The sequence below is a fragment of the Zea mays genome, chromosome 6 (genome assembly GCF_902167145.1).
Source record: "Zea mays cultivar B73 chromosome 6, Zm-B73-REFERENCE-NAM-5.0, whole genome shotgun sequence".
Classification (NCBI taxonomy): Eukaryota; Viridiplantae; Streptophyta; class Magnoliopsida; order Poales; family Poaceae; genus Zea; species Zea mays.
The window spans coordinates 129,980,323-129,998,072 of record NC_050101.1 but is presented as its reverse complement, the minus strand read 5'-3'; the positions used below and the strand labels follow the sequence as shown (position 1 = coordinate 129,998,072).

Sequence of the window (17,750 nt, the reverse complement as noted above, 5' to 3'; positions counted from 1 at the left end):
ACAGCTAAGGTTGATTCTCATGTTTGTAATGTTTCAATTACCAATTCTAGAAATAATGATGATGATTTACTTGCTAGGATTGAAGAATTGAACATTTCTCTTGCTAGCCTTAGGATTGAAAACGAGAAATTACTTGCTAAGGCTAAAGATTTTGATGTTTACAATACTACTATTTCCGACCTTAGAACTAAGAATGACATGTTACATGCTAAGGTTGTAGAATTAAAATCTTGCAAACCATCTAAATCTACCATTGAGCACACTTCTATTTGCACTAGATGTAGAGATATTGATATTGATGCTATTCATGATCACATGACTTTAATTAAACAACAAAATGATCATATAGCAAAACTAGATGCTAAGATTACCGAGCATAACTTAGAAAATGAAAATTTTAAATTTGCTAGAAGTATGCTCTATAGTGGGAGACGCCCTGGCATCAAGGATGGCATTGGCTTCCAAAGGGGAGACAATGTCAAACTTAATGCCCCTCCTAAAAGATTGTCTAACTTTGTTAAGGGCAAGGCTCCCATGCCTCAGGATAACGAGGGTTACATTTTATACCCTGCCGGTTATCCCGAGGACAAAATTAGGAGAATTCATTCTAGGAAGTCTCACTCTGGCCCTAACCATGCTTTTATGTATAAGGGTGAGACATCTAGCTCTAGGCAACCAACCCGTGCTAAGTTGCCTAAGAAGAAAACTCCTAGTGCATCAAATGAACATAGTCTTTCATTTAAAACTTTTGATGCTTCTTATGTTTTGACTAACAAATCCGGCAAAGTAGTTGCCAAGTTTGTTGGGGGCAAACACAAGGGCTCCAAGACTTGTGTTTGGGTACCCAAAGTTCTTGTTTCTAATGCCAAAGGACCCAAAACCGTTTGGGTACCTAAAGTCAAGAACTAAAATTGTTTTGTAGGTTTATGCATCCGGGGGCTCAAGTTGGATACTCGACAGCGGGTGCACAAACCATATGACAGGGGAGAAGAAGATGTTCTCCTCCTACGAGAAAAACCAAGATCCCCAACGAGCTATCACATTCGGGGATGGAAATCAATGTTTGGTCAAAGGATTGGGTAAAATTGCTATATCTCCTGACCATTCTATTTCCAATGTTTTTCTTGTAGATTCTTTAGATTACAATTTGCTTTCTGTATCTCAATTATGCAAAATGGGCTACAACTGTCTCTTTACTGATGTAGGTGTCACTGTCTTTAGAAGAAGTGATGATTCAATAGCATTTAAGGGTGTGTTAGAGGGTCAGCTATACTTAGTAGATTTTGATAGAGCTGAACTCGACACATGCTTAATTGCTAAGACTAACATGGGTTGGCTCTGGCACCGCCGACTAGCCCATGTTGGGATGAAGAATCTTCATAAGCTTCTAAAGGGAGAGCACATTTTAGGACTAACCAATGTTCATTTTGAGAAAGACAGGATTTGTAGCGCATGCCAAGCAGGGAAGCAAGTTGGTGCCCATCATCCACACAAGAACATCATGACGACCGACAGGCCGCTTGAGCTACTCCACATGGATCTATTCGGCCCGACTGTTTACATAAGCATCGGTGGGAGTAAGTATTGTCTTGTAATAGTGGATGATTATTCTCGCTTCACTTGGGTATTCTTTTTGCAGGAAAAATCTCAAACCCAAGAAACCTTAAAGGGATTCTTAAGACGAGCTCAAAATGAGTTCGGCTTAAGGATCAAGAAAATTAGAAGCGACAACGGGACGGAGTTCAAGAACTCTCAAATCGAAGGCTTCCTTGAGGAGGAGGGCATCAAGCATGAGTTCTCTTCTCCCTACACCCCTCAACAAAATGGTGTGGTGGAGAGGAAGAATCGAACTCTATTGGACATGGCTAGAACCATGCTTGATGAGTACAAGACTTCGGATCGGTTTTGGGTGGAGGCGGTCAACATCGCTTGCTACGCCATCAACCGGTTGTATCTACACCGAATCCTCAAGAAGACATCCTATGAACTCCTAACCGGTAAAAAGCCCAACATTTCATATTTTAGAGTCTTTGGTAGCAAATGCTTTATTCTTGTTAAAAGAGGTAGAAAATCTAAATTTGCTCCTAAGACTGTAGAAGGCTTTTTACTAGGGTATGATTCAAACACAAGGGCATATAGAGTCTTTAACAAGTCCTCTGGACAAGTTGAAGTTTCTTGTGACGTTGTGTTTGATGAGACTAACGGCTCTCAAGTAGAGCAAGTTGATCTTGATGAGATAGGTATTGAAGAGGCTCCATGCATCGCACTAAGGAACATGTCCATTGGGGATGTATGCCCTAAGGAATCTGAAGAGTCTCCAAATGCACAAGATCAACCATCCTCCTCCACGCAAGCATCTCCACCAACTCAAATTGAGGATGAAGCTCAAGTTGATGAAGTAGAAGATCAAGCAAATGAGCCACCTCAAGATGACGACAATGATCAAGGGGGGAGATGCAAATGATCAAGACAAGGAGGGTGAAGGGCAAAGGCCGCCACACCCAAGAGTCCACCAAACAATCCAACGAGATCACCCCGTCGACACCATCCTCGGCGACATTCATAAGGGGGTAACTACTAGATCTCGTGTTGCACATTTTTGTGAGCATTACTCTTTTGTTTCCTCTATTGAGCCACACAGGGTAGACGAAGCACTTCAAGATTCGGATTGGGTGGTGGCGATGCAAGAGGAGCTCAACAACTTCACTAGGAATGAGGTATGGCATTTAGTTCCACGTCCTAATCAAAATGTTGTAGGAACCAAATGGGTCTTCCGCAACAAGCAAGATGAGCATGGTGTGGTGACAAGGAACAAAGCTCGACTTGTGGCCAAGGGATACTCCCAAGTCGAAGGTTTGGATTTCGGTGAAACCTATGCACCCGTAGCTAGGCTTGAGTCAATTCGCATATTATTAGCCTATGCTACTTACCATGGCTTTAAGCTTTATCAAATGGACGTGAAAAGTGTCTTCCTCAATGGACCAATCAAGGAAGAGGTCTATGTTGAGCAACCTCCCGGCTTTGAAGATAGTGAGTACCCTAACCATGTCTATAAGCTCTCTAAGGCGCTTTATGGGCTCAAGCAAGCCCCAAGAGCATGGTATGAATGCCTTAGAGATTTCCTTATCGCTAATGGCTTCAAAGTCGGAAAGGCCGATCCTACTTTATTCACTAAAACTCTTGAAAATGACTTGTTTGTATGCCAAATTTATGTTGATGATATTATATTTGGGTCTACTAACGAGTCTACATGTGAAGAATTTAGTAGGATCATGACACAAAAGTTCGAGATGTCTATGATGGGGGAGTTGAAGTATTTCTTAGGATTTCAAGTAAAGCAACTCCAAGAAGGCACCTTCCTAAGCCAACGAAGTACACTTAAGATATCCTAAGCAAGTTTGGAATGAAGGATGCCAAACCCATCAAGACACCCATGGGAACTAATGGGCATCTCGACCTCGACACGGGAGGTAAGTCCGTGGATCAAAAGGTATGCCGGTCGATGATAGGTTCTTTACTCTATTTATGTGCATCTCGACCGGATATTATGCTTTCCGTATGCATATGTGCAAGATTCCATGCAGACCCTAAGGAAGCTCACCTTACGGCCGTAAAACGAATCTTGAGATATTTGGCTTATACTCCTAAGTTTGGGCTTTGGTATCCTAGGGGATCCACATTTGATTTGATTGGTTATTCGGATGCCGATTGGGCGGGGTGTAAAATCAATAGGAAGAGCACATCGGGGACTTGCCAGTTCTTGGGAAGATCCTTGGTGTATTGGGCTTCAAAGAAGCAAAATTTGGTTGCTCTTTCTACCGCCGAAGCCGAGTATATTGTCGCAGGCCATTGTTGCGCGCAATTGCTTTGGATGAGGCAAACCCTGCGGGACTACGGTTACAAATTAACCAAAGTCCCTTTGCTATGTGATAATGAGAGTGCAATCAAGATGGCGGATAATCCCGTCGAGCATAGCCGCACTAAGCACATAGCCATTCGGTATCACTTTTTAAGGGATCACCAACAAAAGGGAGATATCTAAATTTCTTACATTAATACTAAAGATCAATTAGCCGATATCTTTAACAAGCCTCTTGATGAACAATCTTTTAACAAACTTAGGCATGAGCTCAATATTCTTGATTCGCGCAATTTCTTTTGCTAAAATTGCACACATAGCTCATTTATATACCTTTGATCATATCTCTTTCATATGCTATGACTAATGTGCTTTCAAGTCTATTTCAAACCAAGTCATAGATGTATTGAAAGGAAATTGGAGTCTTCGGCGAAGACAAAGGCTTCCACTCCGTAACTCATCCTTCGTTGTCGCTCCAAGCCACTCTCCATCTTTGGGGGGAGAGAGCAAAAGGACTTCGTCTTTGGTACAATCTTAACTCATTTATTTATGACCAAAGGGGAAGAAAGTACTTCGAGGGCTCTAATGATTCCGTTTTTGGCGATTCATGCCAAAGGGGGAGAGAGTATGAGCCCCCCAAAGCAAAAGGACCGCACCACCACCAATTTCAAAAACTTAGTTTTTCAAAGAGTATTTTCATTTGGTGTCCTATTGTGTTCAAAAGGGGGAGAAAGTAGTGTTTCAAAAATGATATATCAAAACCCTCTTGAACACTAAGAGGAGGATCTCATTTAGGGGGAGTTTTGTTTAGTCAAAGGAAAAGCATTTGAAACAGGGGGAGAAAATTTCAAATCTTGAAAATGCTTTGCAAAATCTTATTCATTTACCTTTGACTTTTTGCAAAAGAACTTTGAAAAGGATTTACAAAATAGTTTGCAAAAACGAAACATGTGGTGCAAGCGTGGTCCAAAATGTTAAAAATAAAGAAACGATCCATGCATATCTTGTAAGTATTAATATTGGCTCAATTCCAAGCAACCTTTGCACTTATATTATGCAAACTAGTTCAATTATACATTTCTATACTTGCTTTGGTTTGTGTTGGCATCAATCACCAAAAAGGGGGAGATTGAAAGGGAATTAGGCTTACACCTAGTTCCTAAATAATTTTGGTGGTTAAATTGCCCAACACAAATAATTGGACTAACTAGTTTGCTCTAGTGTATAAGTTTTACAGGTGTAAAAGGTTCACACCTAGCCAATAAAAAGATCAAGTATTGGATTCAACAAAAGAGCAAAAGGGACAACCGAAGGCACCTCTGGTCTGGGGCACCGGACTGTCCGGTGTACACCGGACAGTGTCCGGTGCACCACCGGACAATGTCCGGTGCACCAGAGGACTCCAACTCGAACTTGCCACCTTCGGGAATTTCCAGAGGCACTCCGCTATAATTCACCGGACTGTCCGGTGTACACCGGACAGTGTCCGGTGCTCCAAGGAAGAGCGGCCTCCGGAACTCGCCAGCCTCGGGAAAACGCAGCGGCTGCTCCACTATAATTCACCGGACTGTCCGGTGTACACCGGACTATCCGATGAACCAGCAGAGCAACGACTACTTCGCGCCAACGGTCACCTGCAGGCGCATTCAATGCGCGCCAGAAGCGCGCAGAAGTCAGGCACGCCCATACTGGCACACCAGACATTGAACAGTACATGTCCGGTGTGCACCGGACATCCAGGCGGGCCCAAAAGACAGAAGCTCCAACGGTCGAATCCCAACGGCATTGGTGACGTGGCTGGCACACCGGACATGTCCGGTGTACACCGGACTGTCCGGTGCACCATACGACAGACAACCTCCACCAACGGTCATGTTTGGTGGTTGGGGCTATAAATACCCCAACCACCCCACCATTCATTGCATCCAAGTTTTCCAGCTTCCAACCACTATACAAGAGCTAGCATTCATTGCAAAGCACACCAAAAGAGATCAAATCCTCTCCCAACTCCACACAAAGCCTTAGTGACTAGAGAGAGTGATTTGTAGTGTTCATTTGAGCTCTTGCGCTTGGATCGCTTCTTTTCTTTGGCATTCTTTCTTGAGATCAAACACTCACTTGTAATTGAGGCAAGAGACACCAATTGTGTGGTGGTCCTTGCGGGAAGTTTGATTCCCAAGTGATTCGAGAAGAGAAGCTCACTCGGTCCGAGGGACCGTTTGAGAGAGGGAAAGGGTTGAAAAAGACCCGGCCTTTGTGGCCTCCTCAACGGGGAGTAGGTTTGCGAGAACCGAACCTCGGTAAAACAAATCCGTGTGTCTCACTTCTTATTTGCTTGAGATTTGTTTTGCACCCTCTCTCGCGGACTCGTTTTTATTTCTAACGCTAACCCGGCATGTAGTTGTGTTTATATTTGTAAATTTCAGTTTCGCCCTATTCACCCCCCCTCTAGGTGACTATCAGATATGGACCTCTTTTTCCTGGCTCTCCACTAGCCTTAATTCTCTGCTTCCTTGGTCTCCCAGCAGGCCTTTCTAATGGTGGAGGGACCATTTCAAAACCAGGGTCATTCTTTGGCCATTGAGATTTGTCACCCATTGGAATGACCTCAAATTGATAAGCAAGTTTAAACCTCTCTACTGAGTAGTAATCATCCACAAAATCCTCGATTTTTAACTCTTTCTGTCTAAATTTTCCAAGTGAAAAGATAGCATGAGTGCATGGTTTTCCAGACACCTCCCATTGTCCACAGCCACAAGTTCTTTTGTTAAGGTCAACACCATACCTCCATGTCTTCCCTTCATTTGTTGTTCCAGAAATCTCGGCTGCTAGTAACCCACTTTTGCTAAAATCATAATTAAGCCCTCTACTTTTCATGTTCAGCTCATGTAGCACACTTGGAAGGATATGGCCTTCAAGTCTATTGGCAATATCTTGCCTTGTGGCAATCTTTTCCATGATCTTCTCTCTAATTTTATCCATCAGATCAACAACTGGAAGGTCTTTGTAATCCTTCCCGGGCAAGACTCTTCCAGATCAAAGAAATTCAACCTTGTCTTCAAATGTGTCTCCCTCTTTGATTACTGGATTCTCATGGTCATATGTTGTATGGGGCACAACATAATCATCTACCAAACCGGCCTCATCATCAGGGACACTTTCTAAATCAAATTCTGGAATAGCCCTTGCCCTCCTTCTTGTCTGAACATCCACTGGATTCACTGGTTGAACATTTTTACCATCAACAAATTTGAAGTATCTCCATTCTTCATTTGCTCCTATCGGCTCATCTCCATCAGGATCACACCCAGCTGTCATAAAGTGTTCTTTTTCCTCTTCTTGAGCCACTGGTGCCCCTGCAGTTGTTTGACCATATTCAGGCACTTCTCTCCATTCTGGTTGCTTGTCCATGTCTTCATGCATACCCTCCTCTCCATTGTTTGTTGTGCCAATCACCTCATCTACATGCATCTCTTCATAGACAATATTGTCTACATCAATCTCCTTGCCCACCGGATATGCTGCAGCTAGCATCTCCTTGCCCACCACATCGGTCACAACATGCAGTGTCTCCTCTCCCTCCTTACATCTTCCCATTGTCATAAATAACTTCACCAGATCGAATGAACTTACCAGGTCACTAAGCTGAGCATCTGAAGTCAACTTACATTGCCATTTGTCACCCTTTTCAACAACCCAGAAAATTGGCTTTTGGCAGCTACCCCATTTGAAATATGAATCCACATCTTTCTCTAAATCAATAAGTGTATAGTGTTCTGGATTCACAACCAAATTTATTGTTCTGTCCCGATTGTACACCTTTTTACCATCAAGAACGGCGAAATAAGAGTTGACGGTAACATCTATTTTATGCAGGTTCTTTGAATTATCCCTGAAATAGAGACCGAACACAAACGGAACAAAGAAAAAATTTTAAGGACCAATCAACAAGATAGATCCCATTAATTCACTTCAGACAACCATAAGCTTGTACTCGTACATGAAAATACCAAAAAAATTAGAACAATTTTTAGAATGCGAGAGGAGATTACCCTTCTGAAACACAAGCAGGATCCATCCCAGCTCAAATCCCCAACCAATTTCAGATTAATGAGCACTACAAAAAATTCTCCAAAAATTAGGGTTAGAATATGAACTTACAGTATGGGAGAGGAAAGGGAGGGGAGGGGAGATGAGAGGGGTGCTCACCATGGAGTGAAGGAGAGGGCGAAGGAGCTGGAGCCACTAGCAGAGAGCACACTGTCGGGAGGGTCGCCGGGAAGCTCCGCGAGCGGCTGCTTTGCTTGTGCCTGGGAGGAGCGGACTCCTGGGCTGGGAGCGTACGTGAGGTTGAGAACGAGCAGGCTTACTAGTTTACTAAGGCAAGGGGCAAAAGAGCCATTTCATAACTCATTTTTAGGCAAAGAAAAATAAAACCGTTAGTATTCCCTAACGAAGGTGACGAAATGCTATAAACCTTCAACGTTGTAACCTTTCAGTGGTACAAAGCAAAGAAGAAATCTTTTAATGGTACATTGCCAAACATGTGTTCTTCTAATGGTACACAGCCAATTCTCCCCTCAAAAGAACACAAAAGTCTCTCTCTAATCACTAATTTGTTTGGAGTGATTCCGGACTTGGGAGGGGATTTGATCTCTTTGTTTGTGTCTTGGAATGAAGTCTAGAGCTCTTGTATGAGGTTTGAAGGCTGAAAACTTGGATGCATTGAAGTGTGGTGGTTGGGGGTATTTATAGCCCCAACCACCAAAAGAACTGTTGGTGAGGGCCTCTGTCGTATGGCGCACCAGACATTGTCCGGTGCGCCAGCCACGTCACTAGGGCGTTGGGTTCCGACCGTTGGAGCTTCTGACAACGGGGCCACCGGACAGTCCGGTGGTGCACCGGACAGTCACTATTCACTGTCTATAGCGTTCACTGTAGCGTTTCACTGGACAGTCCGGTGAATTGCCCAACACTGTAGCGTTTCACTGTAGCGTTGCAGACGACTGTTGCTCCGCTTGGCACACCGGACAGTCCGTTGCTACACCGGACAGTCCAGTGAATTATAGCGAAGCGGCCTCCCCGAATTCCCGAAGGTGGCAAGTTCGGAGTGGAACTCTCTGGTGCACCGGACACTGTCCGGTGCGCCAGACTAGGGCAGCCTTTGGTTGTCTTTTGCTCTTTTTATTTGAACCCTTTCTTGGACTTTTATTGGTTTGTGTTGAACCTTTGGCACCTGTAGAACTCATAATCTAGAGCAAACTAGTTAGTCCAATTAATTTGTGTTGGGCAATTCAACCACCAAAATTCATATAGGAAAAGGTGTAAGCCTATTTCCCTTTCATTCTTCACCAGCCTTACAAAGTGTTGTATGATACCCTTGGTGCGAGGAGAGTGTGGCATATTACGAGAAGCATCATCAACCTCCAATCCTGCCATGGTTAGACGAATAGAGGCAACAAGATAAAAAAGTGAAGGAATAAAAACTCTACAACTATTAGGATGTAGCTACCGCAAGGCGCTCACTCTCAACCTGCCACACAAGCTCTTACCAATTCTTACCTTGCTCAACAGGAGGGGTCAGCAACCAACAAGTCCGCAACCGTGGAATAAGTGTATCGGTACCGCAGCAACACGACATGTCAAACTGTAGTCGAAATATGTAGAGTTGTAGGTGGGCTGAAGCAAGGAATACACTAGTACCACGTTAGTTACAAAAGCAAGCTGAATAATCGTTCAACGGTGGTACTGTGCTGGTCCTAGGCTAAACCATGCTAGAGACGTGAGCCTAGGCACAAAGGTAGTCACTGAAAAAGAACAACTAGCACAGCACAAAGAGAAACAACGGATTTAGAGATTCAGCCCCCTTCTTTCTTCTTCTTTTCCTTTTTTCTTTTCTTTTCTTTTTTTTATTCTTCTTTTTTTTGCAGGGGCCTAAACCCTTTTTTACTATGACAACCCAAACAATAAGGATATTGCTAACAACCCCTTTAAATCAAATTTAACAAATCTTGTTAATATAGAAAGTCCAGAAATCTCTATGATGATTGCGGAGCGCTCAGAATGAATTTTGAGGCAACGTCAGATCCGTTGGAAAGAAGATAAGATAAGCTTTCCAGATTGTATTTAAACTTCCAAATCCGACATGAGATGTATCCGTGGTGGCAAAAATGAGCCAGAGATGTTTATGGTGATGGTGGATCTCGTGGTGACCAAAACGTGGTAGAACTCAAAACTCTAAAGGAATAAACTAAGACCAGCAACACGACACAACTGATACAACCAAAAACTCAACAAGCCCTAGCTAAGTAGTACTAGTAAAGGCTCAATGATATATAGGACTGCGGTAAAACTAATCTACTATTTTTTTGGCTTTTTCTGGACTATAGAAGATAAGAAAATAGCGAAGAAAAGTAAATCTCTCACCGATAAACCTTGCTCTGATTACCAATTGATGTGCACCCGTTGGGTGAATGCCCGATCTTTCGATGAAAGGGTGTGGGATAACTCGATTGGTGGAGGAGACGACATTCACGACCCGACTACAGCCTTCCAAAGACGCTGCGCCTTAGCAACCGATACACCACCTCCTATGGCTGTCACGATCTTGTGGAGCGTGACACCGTGGCCACTAGGGCACTTGTCCTGTAAGCAATCGAAGAACTAGCAAGAACAAGTAGAACAAGTACTGAATTACCAGATGTAAATGTAGGTTTAACAATCAAATTCCAATATGGTGGGGTTCCGAAGACAAGAAGACGGGCGGCTGAACCAGCACGCGCGCTTACAAGCAAGTAGCGAGAGCTAAACTTGGTCTAAACAAAACCCGCTGTTCTTGGTGGCGGCTAGGGGGTTTATAAATATGGGAGGACGACCACAAGGGTATTGGGGTCATGCTGCAACCCTAGGATGCGTCCCTAATGGACCCAACTTGATACACGACCCATTGGGCCAAAATAGGGTGACATAGCACCATGGGCAGAAAAGGCAGGAAATGTCTCGGTAAGGAAACAATGATTATGCCGGCCTCAGAACAGATATGACTATAATTACGGATCCATATGAAAGTAGACTTGATAAGCTTTCCATGTTGTGCTTGAACATTCCAATCCGAGCCCGCATGTGACCGTGGTGACCGTTACAAGTTGGTGTTCTTCTGCAGTCCGAATCCAGCATGTTCAAATCATTTTCCCTTTCGGTCTTCTCCCTAGTTCCTAAGCAAAACAAGAGTGCACGGGTCTCCATGGTCTAAATATGTTGGACATGAACTCAAGAGTGTAATCACCTGATGGTTGAGTTGACGAGCACGAGCGCGAGTAATGGGACCAGAAATTGGTACTTGTATTGGCATAGATGTATCAGTAGTGTGGATGTCTTCATCATAAGGGCTACAGAGTTGAGTCCTAACTAAGTCTTGGCTTAGTGGTGGGGCTCCGGCCTCTAGATCCTCGTCGGTGCGTCCTCCATCCCCCGTCGGTCTGTCGTCTTTACATCTGGGCATCCCTGTTTGTGTGTGTGTTTGTCCCTCCGTCTGACCAACCTCTTCGTTTTATAGGCCAAGGAGGGGGTCAGCCAGGGGTGGCTTCCTTAAGAAGGTGTCCCCGGGCGATGGTAAAACTGAGCGTTCTACCCTGGCGAAGCCACGTCCGACCGTGAGCCTCAGGGTCGCATGGCTATCTTATATTCTTTATAGAGGACGACACATGCAGCGTGGGGCTCGAGCGCCATCATTCGAGCTATGCTGATCCCTGGCCTTGGTAGCCAAGGCCTCGACACGACTTGTATAGTTGTGCCCTTTAGGCGGTTAACGCACTCAGGCCTAGTCCCGATAGATCATAAGTGTGCAGCAGGCCAGGGGTGCACGAGCCATAAATGTGCCGCAGTCCAAAGGGTTCGTAGGTTATGGGTGCATTGCAGCCGGAGGGGCTCGTAGGCCATGAGTGGGAGGCGGACCGGTGCCTCTGCCGTGGCTCGACGCCAGGCGTAGTTAATGTGGCTAATCATATATGGCAGGTTGATCTTGGGCCGGGCAAGGGATCCACTCGAGTGGTTTCCCTTCGGTTTGCCCAGCCCTCTATCTAGCTCCGCCACGCCCGACCCCGGGCTTGGTGCCGTGGGGTTCATCCGGGGGCGGGTCCTTCCAGGGAATACGTTTCCTTTCTCCTCCTGCTGATCGATGGCCCCAGTTGCTAGAGGCTTTTCCCTAGTGCGCTCGTTGACCGATGGGTCGAGGGAACCGGAGATCTTAACTAACACTGCTTCACAAGGTTCAGTTTCCAGTTTCAAATTATCCACCATACTCTGACTGATAAAGCTGGTAGTACTGCCTAAATCCACCAACACTAGCATTACATTGTCTTGAATCAGAGGTCCATACCTTATACATTTAGAATTTTCTGCCCCACTCAATGCATGTAAGGACAGCTTATAAAGCTCTTCCTCATGTTCCTCATGAACTTCCGCTTCTGATATCTGTCCCAACATGTCATCAGTCAGAACCATCTCCAAGTCTTCAGTGGTAAGCACATTCAACTGTTGAGGCACCCTCTTAGGACACTAGCTTGATGCCCTGGTTCAAACTTCTCCCCACAAATATAACATAACCCATTCAACCTCCTATACTCCTTTACCTACCTCTCCTTACTCCAACAACCTTGTTCCACTACTACCTTCGGTTCTACCTTACCCCCGGTTATTCCTTTGTTCCCTAATCCTACCTTCCCAACTCTTCCACCCTTAGCCCATATCTGATAGCCCTGTCTACAGTCATAGGAAGCTGTGACATTATAGGCCCTTGAATCTCAGTCTTCAACCCCTTCATAAACTAAGCAACAAAGAAGACTTCTCCTAACTGTGGGTTGTGCACCGAAGTAGCATATCTAACTTGATCAAACTCCTAAGGGCTTGTTCGGTTAGCTCTCAATCCATGTGGATTGAGTGGGATTGGATGGGTTTGAAACCCAAACAAGTCAAACCTCTTCTCATTTTTTTCCAATCCTATCCAATCCATGTGTTTTGGGAATAACCGAACAAGCCCTAAATATACTCCTCCACACTACTTCTCTGATGCAGCTTCCTCATCGCTCGAGGGTATTCATCAATTCCAAATTTGTCCAACACCAATTTGGAAAAGTAGTTCCAATCTCCCAGATCACCCTTCAACTTCAAAATCTACATCCATCGTGAGGCATTCCCTTCCATATGCATAGTGGCAGAGACAACTCTCATGCAGCCAAGGACATGATACATAGTAAAATAGTCTTCGCATCTATGTAACCAAATCGCAGGATCCTCACCAATGAATTTAGGGAACACAAACTTCGGAAGATGCTGTTGAGAATCCCTTCCTCCTCCCTGACCATGATTTACAAATTCTCCTCCCGAGGTTTCCCCTCTCGTTCCTCCCGAATCACGGTTGAGACTTCCACCTCTTCTCTCCTCATTTCCAGACAACACAGGTCCATCCCCAAAGGTCTCCATCTCCCTCGCCATAGCTTCCAGTTTCATCCTCGCTAGGGCCCTACCATTTTCTTCCACACACCTGGACAAAATGGTCCTCTCATCCACAACCAGAATGTAAATCCACAAATCGATTGATTCAAAGTAACTACTTTGCAAAGGAAACAAAGAACCATACTAAATCTTACTATTTCCTTACTGATTCACCCCTTGATCCATGACACTATGCTTTAGTATAAATGGAAAACTAAGCTAGTCTGATCCAATTTCTACGTTTCTAAATGAAAGTCGTGGTGAGAAACGTGGTTGGAAAAAAACTACAAAAGAAACCTAGAGATTGACTTCTAATTTCAGCTTACTTTAGCCATGCCCATACGTAGCTTCAAAACTATACCAAACAGACCCCATTATACACTGTTAAAAAGCTATTGCCTATACCTTAGGCTCAAGAACAATTTACATAAGCAGTTCCAACCATAGGTTTAAATCTTGAGATGATAACCGTCACAAAAAATCTAACTATAGCTCAAGCTTCATGATAAAAAATGCAGACCTCAGGAAAAAAAAAAGATACAGTGCTCGTTCCATTACCCCTGGAACGATTTCACAAGCGCCTCAACTCAAGCCAACAAGGTAAAATTACATCAGCAGTTCAACATTATCATACATACACTAGAATTAGAAGGGGGCCACCACTATAGTACAAGGACCTGCAGCCTTGACCTTGCCTCGGCAGCTATATTCAAGTGCTCCTCGTCAGGGTTCTCTCTCGCTGCCGCGAGAGCTTCACCATAGGTAATCCTCTCCTGCTCTATTTTGTCGACCTCGATCTTGTCAATTTCACTCTGAGTCAATGTTTTGATGCATAGCTATTAGTTTGACATAGTCAAATTTAGTGCAAAGCATCTAACCAATTTTCTTTGCATAAATATTTCCATTTCGGCATCCATACTAACATTGCAAGAGAAAAACAATATCCGATTGTAATGTATACTGAATCATAATACAAACTCCCTGTGTAGCATCAAAACATTACTTCCAATTGATTAACCCTTGTAAACAATTTCTTCCCAAATTCCAAAGAACCTCATATTGTTATGTAGTAAGGAGTATCAGCGCATAGCAATCAACCACAGATACAAACCCCCAGACTGTTTATTTGACAATTTAGATAATGTAGCAAACATTTTAGACAATGCAATTCTATGACAAGAAAGTTGGTTCTCTGGAATGGCAAGCTAATTAGACCACTTAAAACGCCATAACATTAATTTGCACTCAGTCACTAGCTTTAGTTATACATTTAATGGTTCAAACAGGCCAAACGTTGCTCCAAGGATGCATGCTCACCGTTGATTGAATTGCCTCTAATTCATATGATGATGGTACTGTGTCATCATAAGAGTCACCTGAAAGATTCTCTGAAATTTTATCGAAAAATGCCATCAACGAGCTTATCTCGAATCCCATATTTGACACATCTCCTTGAAGATCTTCGACCTTTTTATTTGACATCTTTACCTCCCATTCCAGTTTCTCTACAGATGCTTGCTTGTCTGCAAGCATAATCTGTAGGAAGAAAAAGAAAATGTCAGGTCCAAAATAAAATATACTCCCGTCACTAAAATCAACAATCATTTAATTTTAGCATCCTTACCTTACCCAAAAAATAAAAAATAGTATAACATGTGTAAGTAGAAAACTCAGTATAAGTGAATCATCTGAAGAGGAAATATGTATAACCATTTATATACGCAAAAGCAACAGTATGTATGAACCAAAGGGTAAGCTGGAATTGCACAAATGTTGATTCAATCCAGTACAAGACAGCAAGCAAAGCTAATTTGCAGTAGCCTCAAAATAAGGATGAGAAACTTTCATAAACTCTTTGTAACGACATTAAACAATCAGTCAACAATGTAACAGCTATGACTTTGTGCATGAATCATTGTGACAGACTTTCTAACCATTGTTCTCAGTAGTCGCCTTTAGAAGGCCGATTACAAGGTAAAAGTAGCTTATGCATTACATCAAACTAGACTTACAAGCTAGGCTGATTATATGGTTTAATAACAGTATAGGTTTACTTGGGCAATTCTTATGGAACAAAAACATTTCTCATCACAAATATAAGCAAGAACTTTGTCAAGTTTCATGATAGAAGTAGTCGCCAGTTTCTAGGAACTCTGATTTTGCGTACAGGAACATTACATTTGCACTTAAGTTTGTAACTGTGTTTAATATATACATATTTACTTGTACACAGTTGCAAAGAACATGGTTTTTTCATTCACGGTTTCACAGTGTGACAACTTTGATGGTAAGTGTAGTTTGTTATCTCATGGCTTTTCATGTCAGAGTTGCAAGGAAAATATCGAAGTTAGACAGATTTTATGGGTATAAGCACGCCTGTTAATTCAGAATAGTAATGAATCATAATCGGCAGCATTTCACCTTTGCATCATGCAACTGAGAATTGGTAGATCTGATCAAAGCTTCTTTGTCAGACACCAGGCGTCGGAGTTCATCGATGGTTGCATATGCCGCGTTCATCTCAGTCACGAGGCTCTCCGCGGACCTCAGCGCCTCCTCCTTCTCGAGCAGTTTCTTTTGCAGGTAATCGACCTGCTCGCGCAGCCCAGCAACATCATCCTTGGGCTTATTTTCAGCACCCGATAGAGACAATGGCACAACCAAGCCGTTGTCGCCGTTAGAATCAGGGGTGCTCTTCTTGGATACATCGCCAGGGTCTCTCCGCTTTTTGGCCGATACGCTCTGTGGCAATTTGACACTTTCCAATTCGCTCGCCTGTAAGAACGAAGCATCCATCCTCAGGTTCATCACTACCAAATCCAAAGAGCAATTGTCATGGTAGTTTGACAAAAGAATTACATACACTGAAGACTCAGCTGCCATTCCTCAACAGTAGGCTACAAAATATGTGAAAGCTGAGATGCTTACAAGATCTAGGGAAACTGTCGTTGTGAGGTGGTCTAATCTGAAAGAGGGAAATCAGCCTTAGGTTGCACCTTTTTTTTTTTTTTTGTTATCAATCGTATATGACATCGGAGACAGACAGCTTAAGAGAATCCGCAATTAAAAACAGGAAAAGTGTAGAACTGTAGATTGGAACGTAAGCAACCGATGAAAGAATAAAATCCACAAACTAGCAAAGGAACAGATAGAAAGATATAGGGGTAAATTAGGGAAGATAGAAGGCGGTAACAAACCTTCTTGGGCGGCGCCGGCGTGTAGACTAGCGAAGTGCGTCGCGAGTAGGCCGAGTTGACCCTCCGGTCCTGCACCCAGGAAGAACCAACACAGAACAACAGTCAGGCAGCGCACCGACACGAGCTCAGCAGGAGCGCGCCAGTGAGATCTGCGCGCGGCGCCGGCTAACTCACCATGAGCGACTCGACGAGCGGCACCATCTCGACGAGGTTCTTGAAGAGCACTCGATCCACGTTCCCGCCGCCGGCGCCCTCGCCAGCCTCCGGCGGCTGCGGCTTGTGGGATCGATCGTGCATTCGGTGTCCTGTTTGGAATGACGAATCGAGTCGAAATCGGAAAAAGTAAGTTAGGTGGGAATGAAACGGTTGGGAGTGAAGATGGAAAACGGTCGGGTGACTCGGACAGGCTGTGGTCGGGGTTTAAGGCTTTTCGAGGCATTGGGTTCGGACGATGGAACAAATAGAGATGCTTGGTTTTCTTCTGTTTTCTATAAGATGCGAGGAGGCTTGCTGGAACAAAAAAGAGATGTTTGGTTTTGGTGTTACACATATAAAATTTGACTAGTTAGTTGCCCGCGTACGCTCACAAGACCTATCTAAACTATCCACAAAAAGATTTTAATGTTTTTTATTGATTGTCTCCGTTTTTTATATAATATTTTTTATTTGACTAACTGATATTGTTGTTTATTACATTTAATATGTCTTGGTACAACACGTTGTATGGCCAATGAAAAAGCGATTAAAAGAGAGTTCACAACGACTGACTGAACGAACAGAGATTATAGAATGACATAATTTTACCATAAAGAGACCAAATAAAAGAAAGTTTGTGAGCTCAAGTTTCTAAAATAAGTCACATGAACTCAAACTTATAAAAAAGATAGATCAAAATATGGAGTGGTTGCTAAAGTCAAACATCAATAAAAACTAGATGCGCTCCATACAAATTATGATACTCCGTAGTAATTACTAACGTTTAAAACCAATAAATATCCAATTCACCAACCTCAAACACCATGGAGTCCATTGCGCCAATGTGGTCTCAGAACCGATCTAATGTATCCAAGAGCCAAGAACACAAGGTACGAGCACCCTATGGTAGTGCCCGCATGGATCTCTAAATCCTAACACATATTTTGCAGGATTCATGAGCCATCATCAGAAGAACATAAACCATTTGCAGACAATAAATAAAGTAT

The 17,750-nt window shown here is 43.5% G+C and overlaps 2 protein-coding genes across 5 annotated transcripts; both read right to left on the bottom strand.

The window, feature by feature from the left end:
- Nucleotides 1–6,895: 6,895 nt before the first annotated feature.
- LOC103629991 (uncharacterized) lies at nucleotides 6,896–8,284 on the bottom strand. The gene is made up of 3 exons (XM_035960301.1): nucleotides 8,069–8,284; nucleotides 7,912–7,976; nucleotides 6,896–7,751 (listed from the first exon to the last, which is right to left on the bottom strand). Exons 2-3 carry the CDS (start codon nucleotides 7,935–7,937, stop codon nucleotides 6,896–6,898), a joined length of 882 nt encoding a protein of 293 aa, XP_035816194.1. The 5' UTR covers nucleotides 7,938–7,976; nucleotides 8,069–8,284.
- A 5,444-nt stretch (nucleotides 8,285–13,728) lies between these two features.
- Nucleotides 13,729–17,005, bottom strand: LOC100191355 (TMV-MP30 binding protein 2C). Of its 4 annotated transcripts, XM_008649062.4 has the most exons (6): nucleotides 16,723–16,986; nucleotides 16,549–16,617; nucleotides 16,280–16,316; nucleotides 15,773–16,161; nucleotides 14,669–14,887; nucleotides 13,729–14,163 (listed from the first exon to the last, which is right to left on the bottom strand). In XM_008649062.4, the coding sequence occupies exons 1-6, from the start codon at nucleotides 16,843–16,845 to the stop codon at nucleotides 14,014–14,016; spliced, it is 987 nt and encodes a 328-aa protein (XP_008647284.1). In that variant the 5' UTR covers nucleotides 16,846–16,986; the 3' UTR covers nucleotides 13,729–14,013. The 4 variants fall into 4 exon arrangements, with proteins under 4 accessions (XP_008647284.1, XP_020394358.1, XP_020394359.1 ...); XM_020538769.2 differs by lacking the exon at nucleotides 16,280–16,316 and having other exon boundaries at nucleotides 16,723–17,005; XM_020538770.2 differs by lacking the exon at nucleotides 16,280–16,316 and having other exon boundaries at nucleotides 14,728–14,887; nucleotides 16,723–17,002.
- Between the last annotated feature and the right edge of the window lie 745 nt (nucleotides 17,006–17,750).

Bases quoted from the DNA above. Each gene is read 5' to 3' on its own strand.
- LOC103629991 (XM_035960301.1), bottom strand. From the start codon at position 7,937: ATGGATCCTGCTTGTGTTTCAGAAGG. The intron at 7,752-7,911 runs GTAATCTCCTCT...TCTCTATTTCAG, and splicing joins CCTGCTTGTGTTTCAGAAGG to GGATAATTCAAAGAACCTGC.
- LOC100191355 (XM_020538769.2), bottom strand. From the start codon at position 16,987: ATGCCTCGAAAAGCCTTAAACCCCGACCACAGCCTGTCCGAGTCACCC. The intron at 16,618-16,722 runs GTGAGTTAGCCG...TCCTGGGTGCAG, and splicing joins CGCTCGTCGAGTCGCTCATG to GACCGGAGGGTCAACTCGGC. The intron at 14,888-15,772 runs GTGAAATGCTGC...TTCTTCCTACAG, and splicing joins CTCAGTTGCATGATGCAAAG to ATTATGCTTGCAGACAAGCA.